Source organism: Salmo trutta, chromosome 37 (assembly GCF_901001165.1).
Source record: "Salmo trutta chromosome 37, fSalTru1.1, whole genome shotgun sequence".
Lineage (NCBI taxonomy): Eukaryota > Metazoa > Chordata > Actinopteri > Salmoniformes > Salmonidae > Salmo > Salmo trutta.
In genome coordinates, this window is record NC_042993.1 from 26861028 (window position 1) to 26876493 (window position 15466).

A 15466-nucleotide genomic window follows, 5' to 3' on the forward strand; every position below is an offset into this window, starting at 1 on the left:
TCTGAAATTGATGACATTTGCATCAGTCTACACACAATACCCCATATTGACAACGGGAAAACAGGTTTTTAGAAAATTATACTTATTTACGTAAGTATTAAGATCTTTTGCTATGAGACTCAAAATTGTGCTCAGGTGCATCCTGTTTCCATTGATCATCCTTGATGTTTCTACAACTTGATTGGAGTCTACCTATGGTAAATTCAATTGATTGGACATGATTTGGAAATCCACACACCTGTCAATATAAGGTCACACAGTTGACCCTGCATGTCAAAGCAAAACCCAAGACATGAGGTTGACGGAATTGTCCGTAGAGCGCCAAGACAGGATTGTGTTGAGGCACAGATCTGGTGAAGGGTGCCAAAACAGTTCTGCAGCATTCAAGGTCCCCAAGAACACAGCGGCCTCTCATTCCTAAATGGAAGAAGTTAGGAACCACCAAGACTTCCTAGAGCTGGCCATGCACCCAAACTGAGCAATCCGGGAGAGGGCCTTGGTCAGGGAGGTGACCAAGAACCCTATGGTCACTCTGACAGCGCTCCAGAGTTCCTCTGGAGATGGGAGAACGTTCCAGAAGAACAACCATCTCTGCGGCACTCCAGTAATCAGGCCTTTATGGGAGAAACCAGACGGAAGCCTCTCCTCACTAAAAGGCACATGACAGCCCGCTTGGGAGTTTGCTAAAAGGCACCGACCATGAGAAACATTCTCTGGTCTGATGAAAGATTTAACTCTTTGGCCAAGTGTCACGTCTGGAGAAAACCAGGCACTGCTCCTCACCTGGCCAATACCATCCCTACGGTGAAGAGGGGTGGCAGCATCATGCTGTGGGAGACCTGTCCGCATCGAGGGGAAAGATGAACGGCTTCCTTGAAGTTCCTTGATTGAAAACCTGCTCCAGTGTGCTCAGGACCTCAGACTGGGGTGAAGGTTCGCCTTCCAACAGGACAACGACCCTAAGCACACAGCCAAGACAATGCAGGAGTGACTTTGGGACAAGTCTCAATGTCCTTGAGTGGCCTGGAATTGAACCCGATCGAACATGGCTGGAGAGACCAGAAAATGGCTGTGCAGCTCACCATCCAACCTTAGAGCTTGAGCAGAATGGGAGATTCCCCAATTATAGGTGTGCCAAGCTTGTAAACGTCATACCCGAGAAGACTTGAGGCTGTAATCACTGCCAAAGGTGCTTCAACAAAGTATTGAGTAAATGGTCTGAATACTTACGGAAAGGAGATATTTTTTTAAAATATTAATTTACCAAAAAATCTACCCTTTTTTTTTGCCATTATGGGGTATTGTGTGTAGATGGAGGGGGGGGGGCAATTTAATCAATTTGACTAAAGTAACAAAGTGGGAAAACGTCGTCTGAATTCTTTCCGAATGCTCTGTATGACTAGAGTTATCAAGTTGCGGTTAACTCTTGTGACAATTCCAAAATGTTTAATTTAACACTACTTCCTACCCTCATGGGCAGTTATGAAGATCTGAGAGGATTGGTGTATATGTGAAAATCAACGAGCAGCCCAATAAATTCAATACATGTAAAACTTGTTTTGAGGCGGGTCATTATTATGGGTGTTCTTTTCTAATGGTCTCTTACGCCCTCTACTGGTACAACTCGTATTGTGCAGAAATGGCATTGATGGGATGCTTGACAGTACAGCAGGCTTTTCCTTTGGAATAATGGAAATATGTGGACACCAGAATCGTTGATTGTCTGCCAGAATCGTTGATTGTCTGTGGTCCACGAAACGATGCATATCACACTTTTAATCATCAGTTGTTGATGGACATTATGCAGGTAAAATGCCTAGTTAAATAAGGTTTAAATATATATATATATATATATGGGGACCTCCAGCCAAAGCCTTAAACCCATGACGACATCACCGATATCAGGTGTTACCGGAAGCGCAGGTGAGTTGTTGCAAAATGCCTGCGAAGTTTGCGCTACATTCAACTTTTTAGATTAGCTTTTCAAGTATGGTCGCGTCAGTGGTTTGTTTGGAAAAAGGAAGTTCCGCTGCAGGAAAAGCTAAGCGAGGTCTATAATTATCTCAAGTCATTTATCAGAATAGACCGTCATTTTCCCAATGTGCTGTAGTGAGGATTTTACACGGCTTGGAATGTCCGGACTGTTTTAGAATTGCAGGAAAATATAAAACCAAAAGTATTTGAGAACTTTTACAATTTTTGTATTTTAAGATGCTAGTGGAAACGTTGAGTTGAATCATTTTTCACAGCAGCTCTTTCAATCACTACGTAAGTTACTTCTAAACTTTATAAATACCATTGTATTCTATATAGGCCTACAGAGTAAAGCCGCTGTTATTATGAAAAGTGTGCAGACCAACTTCTGTACTGAATGGGACATGGTCATGTGTGTGGATTAAGTGTACATAGGCTCATGGTTCATATACAGGTAAACTGAAAAAATCCATGTATTCGGAAAAGGGTTTAGGGAAATTCACGTGTGTTGCCGTGCTTGAAATTGTATTGCCCGCGCTTGTATTTATTTCATTCATATTGACCCTACAGTGGCAGACTCCAAAGTAGCCCAATATATCAGCCATTGATGTGTCAGGCCAGGGCTACCTAATGGGCCGTCCGAATTTATTTCCCCCCATTAAGTTTTCGGAGAAAATAAATATATCTAGGCCTATATATAGTAACAATTTTAATGTTGATAACCCAAGTATTCCCACACACAGAGAGTCATATGTGATTGTATCTCAATGTAATCAAGGTTTTAAATGATTGTTTTTGCCAAATTCTATATCTGTTAGGGATTCATGCGGTAAATTTTCTGGCCCCGATAGCATCCGCTCTGTGTGCCCGGAAGAGTTGTGTAACTACTCGCATTGTCCCTAGAGACAACAATTTTATACATCAAAGCTGAACTTTACATGTTTATCATAGTATCAAATACCTCAATGTGTCGTTAACCCTTTAGCTACTCAACCTGTAATTCAGAAGCCAATATCTCACCCTTAGTTCTGTTAATCTGACGTAAACCCAACCCATTTAACACAACATGCAGTCTAACAAATCAATTACTGTTCCATTGAATGATGAAATCCTGACCTTTTATGGTTTTAGTCCAAATAAATCCTCCGCTTATGGTGTAGTTTCCCAGACACCGATTAAGTCAAATATAATCAGTGTCTAGGAAACCAGCCCTCATTGTATGCCTATCAACACATACTGAAAAGACATTGACATACTTTCATAGGGAATACATGATCTAACATGGAGAAATGTAGCATGTTCTTCCTGTCAATTCATTTGACTCATCCACTCTATTTGTCTAGGCTACGATCTGAGGAGTGATGGACATAGACATTGAAGAGCAGGACCCCCTCGCTGTAGACCCTGTTGACCGAGATGGGAGACGGATGGGGGATACGGGAGGTGATGATGACGGGAATAGGAAGATTGGATGCTGCGAGAGGTTCCATCGCTCCATCTCCAAGTGGATGCTTCCGGAAGAACTTCACGAACAGTACCTGGAGCGAGCCAACTGCTGCCCCCCTCCCATCTTCATCATCCTCATCAGCATCGGAGAGGTGAGGGTTGATACACGTCATACTAATGGCAGCACAGCACTGACAACAAGTAGCCTCTATTGCATCTGCATACGTTATGATGATTTTGTTGTTATACCTGGGTGAATTTTCAATTTCAGGAAATGCTCTGGACATAGTATTTAAAAAGAGCATTGCAGCTGATATTATACCTCCACCATGGTTCATTGGACAAAGCCTATGGGAAAATATATATATATTTGAATAAACGCTGAAAATATGGTCTGTGGTAAACACAGGTTTAGGAGATCTTATACGTTTTGCTCTATGAGATAATCTTCGTCAGCTAACGCCACTTTTTTGTGAATTTTGAAGCACATAAAGCGCAAAGGCTTTATAATTCATAAAGGTCATGTTAACTGACTGATATCTCATAGAACAAAACGTATAAACTCTCCTCAGCCTGTGTTAACCTCCGACCTTATTGTCGATGTTTATGTCCAAAACCCTATTCTTTCCCCCATGAATTTTCCCCATAGGAATGGCTGAATGAACCAGAGGCAACAAATTTCTGTTTTTTAGGACTACTACCTGGCGAGCTCTATTAAATGGCCCAATATTGGTATTTGTGTATTCAAACTCTGAGTTTGGATGTGGCTAAGGTCCAAACTGTAGAGCTCTTGTACCTGACATTCCTCTCTCTCCTTCTGCTGTGTGAAGTCTCGGCCAGTTTATCCATCTCAATGTCTGAATTCATCAAAGATTCTTAGAGCAATCACTAGACCTATGCATTGGCTCAATGAAAATCGAGTTTGAGCACAATTGACATTGGGACCAGGGTTTAAGGCTATCCTCCCAAGGAATGTGTTTTTAATCATACACAACCGTACACTGTGTCCATGACATTTCACTGATATTTTAGTGGTATGGTGAGCTTGTTATGGCAGAATCATTGAGATGTGGGTTTTTATGTTAAAGGTGAAGTGAGTGGAAAACTGTGCCTTGTCAACGCAGTTTTTTAAAGGAGTTTGTCTAGAGTTCTCTCTGCTCTTCTCATTAACTTTGTTGCCATTGTGTGTTATCAGTTTGAAATGTTTGTATGCTGCTGTAATGGTCTGCTCTGCCCATACTACATTTAAAGCGACTGTTTAGCCTTTCAGTACCCCTCCTGTCATTATGTAACTAGTCACTGATCTACCCTGTGTTTGTCTGGACAGTTAGCAGTGTTTATCTACTATGCGGTGTGGAAGCCCCAGAAGCAGTGGGTCACCCTGGGCGAGGGCATCTGGAACAGCCCTCTCTCCTACAAGTCTGACCGGCGGGAGGAGGCGTGGCGCTTCGTCTCCTACATGTTTGTCCACGCTGGGTAAGGGTCACTTCACCTCACACAGATGCCCAAGCCCACTGGAGATTCTCCATTGACCAAATGTTTTTGTCAATCAATCAATCAAATTTATTTATAAAGCCCTTCTTACATCAGCTGATGTCACAAAGTGCTGTACAGAAACCCAGCCTAAAACCCCAAACAGCAAGCAATGCAGGTGTAGAAGCACGGTGGCTAGGAAAAACTCCCAAGAAAGGCCAGAACCTAGGAAGAAACCTAGAGAGGAACCAGGCTATGAGGGGTGGCCAGTCCTCTTCTGGCTGTGCCGGGTGGCAATTATAACAGAACATGGCCAAGATGTTCAAATGTTCATAGATGACCAGCAGGGTCAAATAATAATAATCACAGTGGTTGTCGAGGGTGCAACAGGTCAGCACCTCAGGAGTAAATGTCAGTTGGCTTTTCATAGCCGATCATTCAGAGTATCTCTACCACTCCTGCTGTCTCTAGAGAGTTGAAAACAGCATGTCTGGGACAGGTAGCACGTCCGGTGAACAGGTCAGGGTTCCATAGGCAGAACAGTTGAAACTGGAGCAGCAGCATGGCCAGGTGGACTGGGGAAAGCAAGGAGTCATCAGGCCAGGTAGTCCTGAGGCATGGTCCTAGGGCTCAGGTCCTCCAAACGAGAGAGAGAATTAGAGAGAGCATACTTAAATTCACACAGGACACCGGATAAGACAGGAGAAATACTCCAGATATAACAGACTGACCCTAGCCCCCCGACACATAAACTACTGCAGCATAAATACTGGAGGCTGAGACGGGAGGGGTCGGGAGACACTGTGGCCCCGTCCGACGATACCTCCGGACAGGGCCAAACAGGCAGGGTATAACCCCACCCACTTTGCCAAAGCACAGCCCCCACACCACTAGAGGGATATCTTCAACAACCAACTTACCATCCTGAGACCAGGCCGAGTATAGCCCACAAAGATCTCCGCCATGGCACAACCCAAGGGGGGGCGCCAACCCGGACAGGAAGATCATGTCAGTGACTCAACCCACTCAAGTGACACACCCCTCCTAGGGACGGCATGTAAGAGCAGCAGTAAGCCAGTGACTCAGCCCCTGTAATAGGGTTAGAGGCAGAGAATCCCAGTGGAGAGAGGGGAACCGGCCAGACAGAGACAGCAAGGGCAGTTCGTTGCTCCAGTGCCTTTCCGTTCACCTTCACACTCCTGGGCGAGACTACACTCAATCATAGAACCTACTGAAGAGATGTGTCTTCAATAAAGACTTAAAGGTTGAGACCGAGTCTGCTTCTCTCACATGGATAGGCAGACCATTCCATAAAAAATGGAGCTCTATAGGACAAAGCCCTGCCTCCAGCTGTTTGCTTAGAAATTCTAGGGACAGTAAGGAGGCCTGCATCTTGTGGCCGTAGCGTACGTGTAGGTATGTACAGCAGGACCAAATTGGAAAGATAGGTAGGAGCAAGCCCATGTAATGCTTTGTAGGTTAGCAGTAAAACCTTGAAATCAGCCCTTGCCTTGATGGGAAGACACTGTAGAGAGGCTAGCACTGGAGTAATATGATACATTTTTTTGGTTCTAGTCAAGATTCTAGCAGCCATGTTGAGCACTAACTGAAGTTTATTTATTGCTTTATCCGGGTAGCCAGAAAGTAGAGCATTGCAGTAATCTAACCTAGAAATGACAAAAGCATGGTTAATTTTTCTGCATCATTTTTGGACAGAAATTTTCAGATTTTTGCAATGTTACGTAGATGGAAAAAAGCTGTCCTTGAAACAGTCTTGATATGTTCGTCAAAAGAGAGATCAGGGTCCAGAGTAACGCCGAGGTCCTTCACAGTTTTATTTGAGACGACTGTACAACCATCAAGATTAATTGTCAGATTCAACAGAAGAACTCTTTCTTTCTTGGGACCTAGAATAAGCATCTCTGTTTTGTCCGAGTTTAAAAGGAGAACATTTGCAGCCATCCACTTCCTTATGTCTGAAACACAGGCTTCCAGGGAGGGCAATTTTGGGGCTTCACCATGTTTCATCGAAATGTACAGCTGTGTGTCGTCTGCATACAGTAGCAGTGAAAGTTAACATTATGTTTCCGAATGACATCACCAAGAGGTATATAGTGAAAACAATAGTGGTCCTAAAACGGAGCCTTGAGGAACACTGACATTTACAGTTGATTTGTCAGAGGACAAACCATCCACAGAGACAAACTGATATCTTTCCAACAGATAAGATCTAAACCAGGCCAGAACTTGTCCATGTAGACCAATTTGGGTTTCCAATCTCTCCAAAAGAATGTGGTGATCGATGGTATCAAAAGCAGCACTAAGGTCTAGGAGGACAGATGCAGAGCCTCGGTCTGACGCCATTAAAAGGTCATTTACCACCTTCACAAGTGCAGTCTCAGTGCTATGATGGGGTCTAAAACCAGCCTGAAGCATTTCGTATACATTGTTTGTCTTCAGGAAGGCAGTGAGTTGCTGTGCAACAGCTTTTTCAAAAATTGTTTGAGAGGATTGGGAGTTTCGATATAGGCCGATAGTTTTTTATATTTTCTGGGTCAAGGTTTGGCTTTTTCAAGAGAGGCTTTATTACTGCCACTTTTAGTGAGTTTAGTCTGTGGACCTTTCCATGTGAATATTAAAGTCACCAAAAATGTGAATATTATCTGCCATGACTACAAGGTCCGATAGGAATTCAGGGAACTCAGTGAGGAACTCTGTATATGGCCAAGGAGGCCTGTAAAAAGGAGCTATAAAAAGTGATTGAGCAGGCTGCATAGATTTCATGACTAGAAGCTCAAAAGACGAAAACGTCTTTTTTTTTTGTTAAATTGAAATTTGCTATCATAAACGTTAGCAACACCTCCGCCTTTGCGGGATGCGCGGGGGATATGGTCACTAGTGTAACCAGGAGGCGAGGCCTCATTTAACACAGTAAATTCTTCAGGCTTAAGCAATGTTTCATTCAGGATAATCACATCAAGATTATGATCAGTGATTAGTTCATTGACTATAACTGCCTTGGAAGTGAAGGATCTAACATTAAGTAGCCCTATTTTGAGATGTGAGGTATCACAATCTCTTTCAATAATGGCAGGAATGGAGGAGGTCTTTATTCCAGTGAGATTGCTAAGGCGAACACCGCCATGTTTAGTTTTGCCCAACCTAGGTCGAGGCACAGACACGGTCTCAATGGAGATAGCTGAGCGGACTACACTGACTATGCTAGTAGCAGACTCCACTAAGCTGGCAGGCTGGCTAACAGCCTGCTGCCTGGCCTGAACTCTATCTCATTGTGGAGCTAGGGGAGTTAGAGCCCTGTCTATGTTCGTAGATAAGATGAGAGCACCCCTCCAGCTAGGATGGAGTCCTTCACTCCTCAACAGGCCAGGCTTGGTCCTGTTTGTGGGTGAGGCCCAGAAAGAGGGCCAATTATCTACTAATTCTATCTTTTGGGAGTGGGCCAGAGACAATTACTCGATGCCGACACATCTTTCTAGCTGATTTACACGCTGAAGCTATGTTGCGCTTGGTGACCTCTGACTGTTTCATCCTAACATCGTTGGTGCCGACGTGGATAACAATATCCCTATACTCTCTACACTCAACAGTTTTAGCTTTAGCCAGTACCATCTTCAGATTAGCCTTAATGTCGGTAGCCCTGCCCCCTGGTAAACAGTGTATGATCGCTGGAGGATTTGTTTTAAGTCTAATACTATGGGTAATGGAGTCACCAATGACTAGGGTTTTCAATTTGTCAGAGCTAATGGTGGGAGGCTTCGGCATCTCAGACCCCATAATGGGAGGAGTAGAGACCAGAGAAGGCTCAGCCTCTGACTCCGACTCACTTCTTAATGGGGAGAACCGGTTGAAAGTTTCTGTCGGCTGAATGAGCGACACCGGTTGAGCATTCCTACAGCATTTCCTTCCAGAAGCCATGAGAAAGTTGTCCGGCTGCGGGGACTGTGCGAGGGGATTTATACTACTATCTGTACTTACTGGTGGCACGGACGCTGTTTCATCCTTTACTACACTTAAATTACCCTTGCCTAACGATTGCGTCTGAAGCTGGGCTTGAGCACAGCAATCCTCGCCGAAAGGCGATCGTTCTCATGTGTATTATGAGTACAACGACTGCAATTAGAAGGCATCATGATAATGTTACTACTTAGCTTTGGCTGGTGGGGGTCCTGATGAACCACGTCCAGATAAAGCGTCCGGAGTGAAACATCATCTATGAACATTTGAACATCCTGGAGATTAATGTACTTTGGTGCAAAAAGTGCAAATAAATCCCAGAACAACAACAAAGGACCTTGTGAAGATGCTGGAGGAAACGGGTACAAAAGTATCTATATCCACAATAAAACAAGTCCTATATCGACGTAACCTGAAAGGCTGCTCAGCAAGGAAGAAGCCACAGCTCCAAAACTGCCATAAAAAAGCCAGACTACGATTTGCAACTGCACATGGGGACAAAGATCGTACTTTTTGGAGAAATGTCCTCTAATAGAACTGTTTGGCCATAATGACCATCGTTATGTTTGGAGGAAAAAGGGGGAGTCTTGCAAGCCCGAAGAATACCATCCCAAACATGAAGCACGGGGGTGGCAGCATCATGTTGTGGGGGTGCTTTGCTGCAGGAGGGACTGGTGCACTTCACAAAATAGATGGCATCATGATGAGGGAAAATGATATGGATATATTGAAGCAACATCTCAAGACATCGGTCAGGAAGTTAGAGCTTGGTCACAAATGGGTCTTCCAAATGGACAATGACACCCAGCATACTTTCAAAGTTGGGGCAAAATGGCTTAAGGACAACAAAGTCAAGGTATTGGAGTGGCCATCACAAAGCCCTAACCTCAATCCTATAGAAAATTTGTGGGTAGAACTGAAAAAGCATGTGCGAGCAAGGAGGCCTACAAACCTGACTCAGTTACACCTGCTCTGTCAGGAGGAATGGGACAAAATTCACCCAACGTATTGTGGGAAGCTTGTGGAAGGCTACCTGAAATGTTTGACCCAAGTGAAACAATTTAAAGGCAATGCTACCAAATACTAATTGAGTGTATGTAAACTTCTGGCCCACTGGGAATGTGATGAAAGAAATAAAAGCTGAAATAAATCATTCTCTCTACTATTATTCTGACATTTTACATTAAAATAAAGCGATCCTAACTGACCAAAGACAGGGAATTTTTACTAGGATTAAATGTCAGGAATTGTGAAAAACTGAGTTTAAATGTATTTGGCTAAGGTGTATGTAAACTTCTGACTTCAACTGTATATATTCACCCGCTTTGCTATGAAGCCCTTAAATAAGATCTGGTGCAACCAATTACCTTCAGAAGTCACATAATTAGTTAAAGTCCACCTGTGTGCAATCTAAGTGTCACATGATTTGTCACATGAGCTCAGTGTATATATACACCTGTTCTGAAAGGCCTCAGAGTCTGCATCACCACTAAGCAAGGAGCACCACCAAGCAAGCAGCACCATGAAGACCAAGGAGCTCTCCAAACAGGTCAGGGACAAAGTTGTGGAGAAGTACAGATCAGGGTTGGGTTATAAAACAATATCAGAAACTTTGAACATCCCACGGAGCACCATTAAATCCATTATTAAAAAATGGCACCACAATAAACCTGCCAAGAGAAGGCCGCCCACCAAAACTCACAGACCAGGCAAGGAGGGCATTAATCAAAGAGGCAACAAAGAGACCAAAGATAACCCTGAAGGAGCTGCAAAGCTCCACAGCGGAGATTGGAGTATCTGTTCATAGGATCACTTTAAGCCGTACTCTCCACAGAGCTGGGCTTTATGGAAGAGTGTCCAGAAAAAATCCATTGTTTTAAGAAAAAAATAAGCAAACACGTTTGGTGTTCACCAAAGGGCATGTGCGAGACTCCCCAAACATATGGGAGAAGGTACTCTGGTCAGATTAAACTAAAATGTAGCTTTTTGGCCATCAAGGAAAACGCCATGTCTGACACAAACCCAACAACTCATCACCCTGAGAAGACCATCCCCACAGTGAAGCATGGTGGTGGCAGCATCTTGCTGTGGGGATGTTTTTCCATCGGCAGGGACTGGGAAACTGGTCAGAATGGAAGGAATGATGGATGGCGCTAAATACAGGGAAATTCTTGAGGGAAACCTGTTTGTCTTACCAGAGATTTGAGACCGGGACGGAGGTTCACATTCCAGCAGGACAATGACCATAAGCGTACTGCTAAAGTAACACTGGAGTGGTTTAAGGGGAAACATTTAAATGTCTTGGAATGGCCTAGTCAAAGCCCAGACCTCAATCCAATTGAGAATCTGTGGTAAGGCTTAAAGATTGCTGTACACCAGCGGAACCCATCAAACTTAAAGGGTTTGATATTAGCTTGATGTCCATTCAAAATTGTTGCCCTTGAGTTGAATATGTTAGCTAGTTAGCTTGCCAGTGGGCTAAATTAGGCTGTGGAATTTACCCCGTAAGGAGTTTTTACCAGAAATAATTTAAGATCTTCTTAGGTAAAATAGTGTTTTGAGGATGTGTTGAAATGTACTTTGCTTGCAAACATGGGAACAGGACAGGACCAAAGTTGTGGAAAGCTGAACTTTATCCATATACTCCACGATATCGCGTCACTTTTGACCAATCAAAGCTGACTATAGCTTCTAGCCCCTGCTGGATTGGCTGTTGATGCTTGCTTTCTAGTTTTTCTAGCAGCCACATGAGGGCGATGCTAGAGTGGCTATCCGATTTAACACTGATAGTGTAAATCCGCCTTGAGGCTATTAGCTACTACTAGCTTAAAAATATTGAATGCTAGAATGCACAGTTGTTTTCACTTTGGTTGGCAAGTTTACCAGCTGACACTTCTGCTTCTGATATAATTTTTGTGGCTTCAGTGATTTATGAACTTCTCTGACACTGGCCCCAGTGTACAGGTATCCTGGGGCAAAGAGGCTACTATTGTCGACATAGTATCTAACTAGCTTGGATTTTAGCTAGTGTGTGTGTACTTCATAGATTGCAAGCACCCCTTTGCAATGACCAAGCTACCCCAATGAAAAATTCCTGGCGCCACCACTGTACTCCCAAGTCTCAACTCCCATGTCTCCATCTCCCCTCTGTCTTCCTCCCCCACAGTGTGGAGCACATCCTGGGCAACCTGGTGATGCAGCTACTGCTGGGCATCCCACTGGAGCTGGTCCACAAAGGCTTTGAAGTGGGCATGGTCTACATGGCAGGTGTCCTAGCAGGTGGGCATCCACATACACCCCGTTTTTCCATTGACGCACAGTCAATTAGACACAGTTGTCTTCAAATGTTTGTTACGACTGAATAAAGTTGCTTTTTAAGTTGACTCTGTTTTGGTTAGTGACATGAATAGTATAGCGTATGATTGGTTAACCAACACAATGTGCGCGACAGGTTGCCTTAGTTAATATTAGCTCGCTTGTTACATACCACCTCCGGATTTTTCCTGATCATGACTGCACAATGCTAGCAACTCACATAGCAACTCACAGGCACAGAGCTGTGTAGATGGTATTCACGGTTCACACTTAAGTCTCTGAAATTCTTTCGCTTCTCAAAAGTTAGATTTTTCCTGTTTGGGTTTCATAGCTGAAATGTCTAATGCTATAGATGACCTTCTCATGCATGTTTTCTTCAGGCTCCCTGGCCAGCTCCATATTTGATCCTCTCAGTACTCTGGTAGGGGCCTCTGGGGGGGTATATGCCCTCATAGGGGGATACTTCATGAATGCTGTTGTGGTGAGTTCTGGCTAACTGCTGATTCTACTATTTTAGCAGATTATTTTTTTCTCTCTCTCATTATTTCCCTGTTCCTTCCTCTTGTTACACCCTGGCCTACAGAACTTCAGAGAGATGATTCCTGTCCTTGGAGTGTTTCGTATTGGAGTGATTGTGATTATTGGTAGGTCTCTTCTCAGATCCACTCTTATTGTTTTCCCACCAGTGCCGCAAGGTTTACTGTTCCAGCAGCGCCCACGCCTCTGTGGTCGTATTTCAGTAACTAAACGTTCAATGTTTTCTTTCTCAAGTCGGGACAGATGTCGGATTCGCCCTTTACAGAAGGTTTTTTACTCACGACGTTGGCTTGAAGGTAAGATTTTTTTTTTCGCATGCCCTTTCTCTTCTTAAAATGCTTGGCATTGAAATATTTTCCACAAACAGATAAGTATTGTTTCAGCAGAGAACAATGCTTTTTTTAGAACAGTCTTTAGTTCACAGCTGGAGAGGCTCTTATGCGAAGTCCAACCCTAGACCAATATAACAGTGAGTAGATCTGGCTTTTATCAGTGTATGTAAATAGAAAACTAGAGCCAAAAAAACTGCAGTAGCAGTACCACCCAGCTGCATTATACGGCTTACAGTTACACAGGACTGACTCATCTCTAAACCAGATTGCCCTCTACACACTGTGTCACACACAGAACCTGTCTGTTCCCCCTGAATTATTGCACCCAAACCATTCCTGTCACTAGACTGTGATGAGTCTGATCCTTGATTCTGTTCTTTCTGCTTTAGGAAAAGCTGAGAGCATGATAAGAGTTGCAGCTGTTTGTCTTTCCAGCAGCCTAACTGACTGGCCTATTGGCTACTAATCTATCACCTGCTTCCCCCCTCTCATCTTGCATTTATTTCCTGTTTTCTTGGTCTTTGTGAGAAGTGCAGTTCCACATTCACTGGCTGCTTTTAAACTGGTCCTGCTAGTTTTACTGGCTGTCCACCCTTTGCATACTAACCATAGTGACAGGGCAGAGGGTACTAATTGTAAGGCTGTAGCACAGCATGTCTTTTGTTGGTTTGAAGGGAAACCGCGACTGAAGTAAGACTCCTCCCTGGTCTCCCTCAGGTCTCGTTTGTGGCGCACATCGGAGGAGGGGTGGCTGGGATGACCATTGGCTACGTGTTCTTCAGCGCCTACAACCAGAAGCTCCTGAAGGACCCGCGCTTCTGGCTCTGCATAGTCGGCTACGTAGTCTTCCTCTTGTTCGCTGTGCTCTTCAACATCTTCCTTTCCCCTGCATAATTTCACACTACACGAATGAATGCATTTTGAATAACGGAAATAGGGCATTTCAGGGACTTGGAAGGTTATCCAAAAAATGTAAACCTCTACTGCAGGAGAGAAGAGATTTAAATGGAAAGAGGGACCCTCTGTTGCTGAAGTGTAGTTTTACACACAGCACAAATTCTCTTTTTTACATGTTTTTTTTTGTGATGTTGATAATGATCTCTAGGTTTTGTGCTGAACTCAATATATCTCAGTTTGTTGGTGTTACAGGTATTTTTTTCATATGATGTTTTTCCTGATTGGTCAGTGAGGTAGGACATTATTTCCCCAAGCAGGTCCTTTCCTCCAAGTTTTAGATTAGCCTACAAGTGTGTCTTTTTGTGTATTTTTCAAGCCATCGGGAGCAGTGTGTCATCTGTTGGTGACTGGAGTGTCAATTCATAAACAAGCCATGACAATGGCCCAATGCCAGGTTATTGTTTCACTTCCCTGTTGACAGGATGAGATGCTGTCTGCCAATAGTACATATCAATGTAAATCTGCTCACACATCCTTGGCTAAGCCTCTTTCAATGATAATTTATTGAACGCATGTTTTTAATTTGTGTTTCTCTTCAGCTTTTACTACTTGCCAGCAGTTTGTTGTTCATCAGTCAGTCTGTTAGTCCATTGGGTGTTTTAGGATGTTTGTGTACAGTGGAACAGTGGAACAGTAGAGGGCAGCACTTTCCATTGTATATTAGGCATTTTCAATATCATTTCAATTGTGCCAGTCTGTATTAGTTTACATAACCTTTTAGTAAAATGAAAAGGCCTCAACTTAAGGCCATCTGGATGGCATATTTTTATTGAAGATATCTTCAAATGTTTTTCCTAAACTTATTTGTGGTGATATTTGTTAGTTGGTATCTGAAACCAAATGGTGGTTCAACAAATCTCTTAAGAAACCAATACATACTTTAGGTATTTAATTATGTAATTACAACTTTACCATGTACTTTCTAAGTAAATCTTAGGTAGATGGCCTAACATTCCAATTGTAAATAACTTTTATATTTTGTATTTGAAGCTCTTTTTTAAAAAATCACCAGACTTGATATTGTATCTTTTCATTACTTTTACATTAAATAAATATTTTACCTACATTTCCAAAATCTTAGATCTGTGTGTTGACAAAGCCATGCATAATCCAATCTCTGAAAATTATTAGATTATGAGTTTTTGTTGTTGTGTAAACTCTATTTGGTGTTATATGACTAATACATGAATCTTGGCAAAACAATCTTAATTCATTAGGCCTTCAGCAAGCCAGACATGGGGGTTAGTGAATGGGTATGGAGCAGGATATTTGCTTGGCTGATGTCTGACCTGAACCAGGGTGCCAGGCAGCCTCGCTTCTATGGCTCTCATTAGCTGACAGTGGCGTCAAAAAAAGACAATTGATCGTACCCCAATGACAGCCACCACTCTAGCCAGTTTATGTGGAACATTCCATAGTTCCAGACTCGGAACATCAATACAGTGCCATTTATTTAA

General features: G+C 43.2%; 1 protein-coding gene across 4 annotated transcripts; it reads left to right on the top strand.

Annotated features, from left to right (window-relative positions):
- The first annotated feature begins 1862 nt into the window (after positions 1 to 1862).
- Positions 1863 to 15084, top strand: LOC115177132 (rhomboid-related protein 2). 4 transcript variants are annotated; one of them, XR_003872356.1, is made up of 9 exons: positions 1904 to 2268; positions 3318 to 3572; positions 4748 to 4896; positions 12035 to 12147; positions 12564 to 12664; positions 12767 to 12827; positions 12955 to 13016; positions 13126 to 13189; positions 13770 to 13886. XR_003872356.1 is itself a non-coding variant. In XM_029737677.1 (8 exons), the coding sequence occupies exons 2-8, from the start codon at positions 3336 to 3338 to the stop codon at positions 13944 to 13946; spliced, it is 900 nt and encodes a 299-aa protein (XP_029593537.1). In that variant the 5' UTR covers positions 1863 to 1923; positions 3318 to 3335; the 3' UTR covers positions 13947 to 15084. The 4 variants fall into 4 exon arrangements, 3 of the variants coding, with proteins under 3 accessions (XP_029593537.1, XP_029593536.1, XP_029593538.1); XM_029737677.1 differs by lacking the exon at positions 13126 to 13189 and having other exon boundaries at positions 1863 to 1923; positions 13770 to 15084; XM_029737676.1 differs by lacking the exon at positions 13126 to 13189 and having other exon boundaries at positions 13770 to 15084.
- Positions 15085 to 15466: the final 382 nt, after the last annotated feature.

Coding starts and splice junctions, on each gene's coding strand:
- LOC115177132 (XM_029737677.1), top strand. CDS start 3,336: ATGGACATAGACATTGAAGAGCAGGACCCCCTCGCTGTAGACCCTGTT. Junction 12,148..12,563: donor CATGGCAGGTGTCCTAGCAG/GTGGGCATCCAC, acceptor TGTTTTCTTCAG/GCTCCCTGGCCAGCTCCATA. Junction 13,017..13,769: donor CTCACGACGTTGGCTTGAAG/GTAAGATTTTTT, acceptor GGTCTCCCTCAG/GTCTCGTTTGTGGCGCACAT.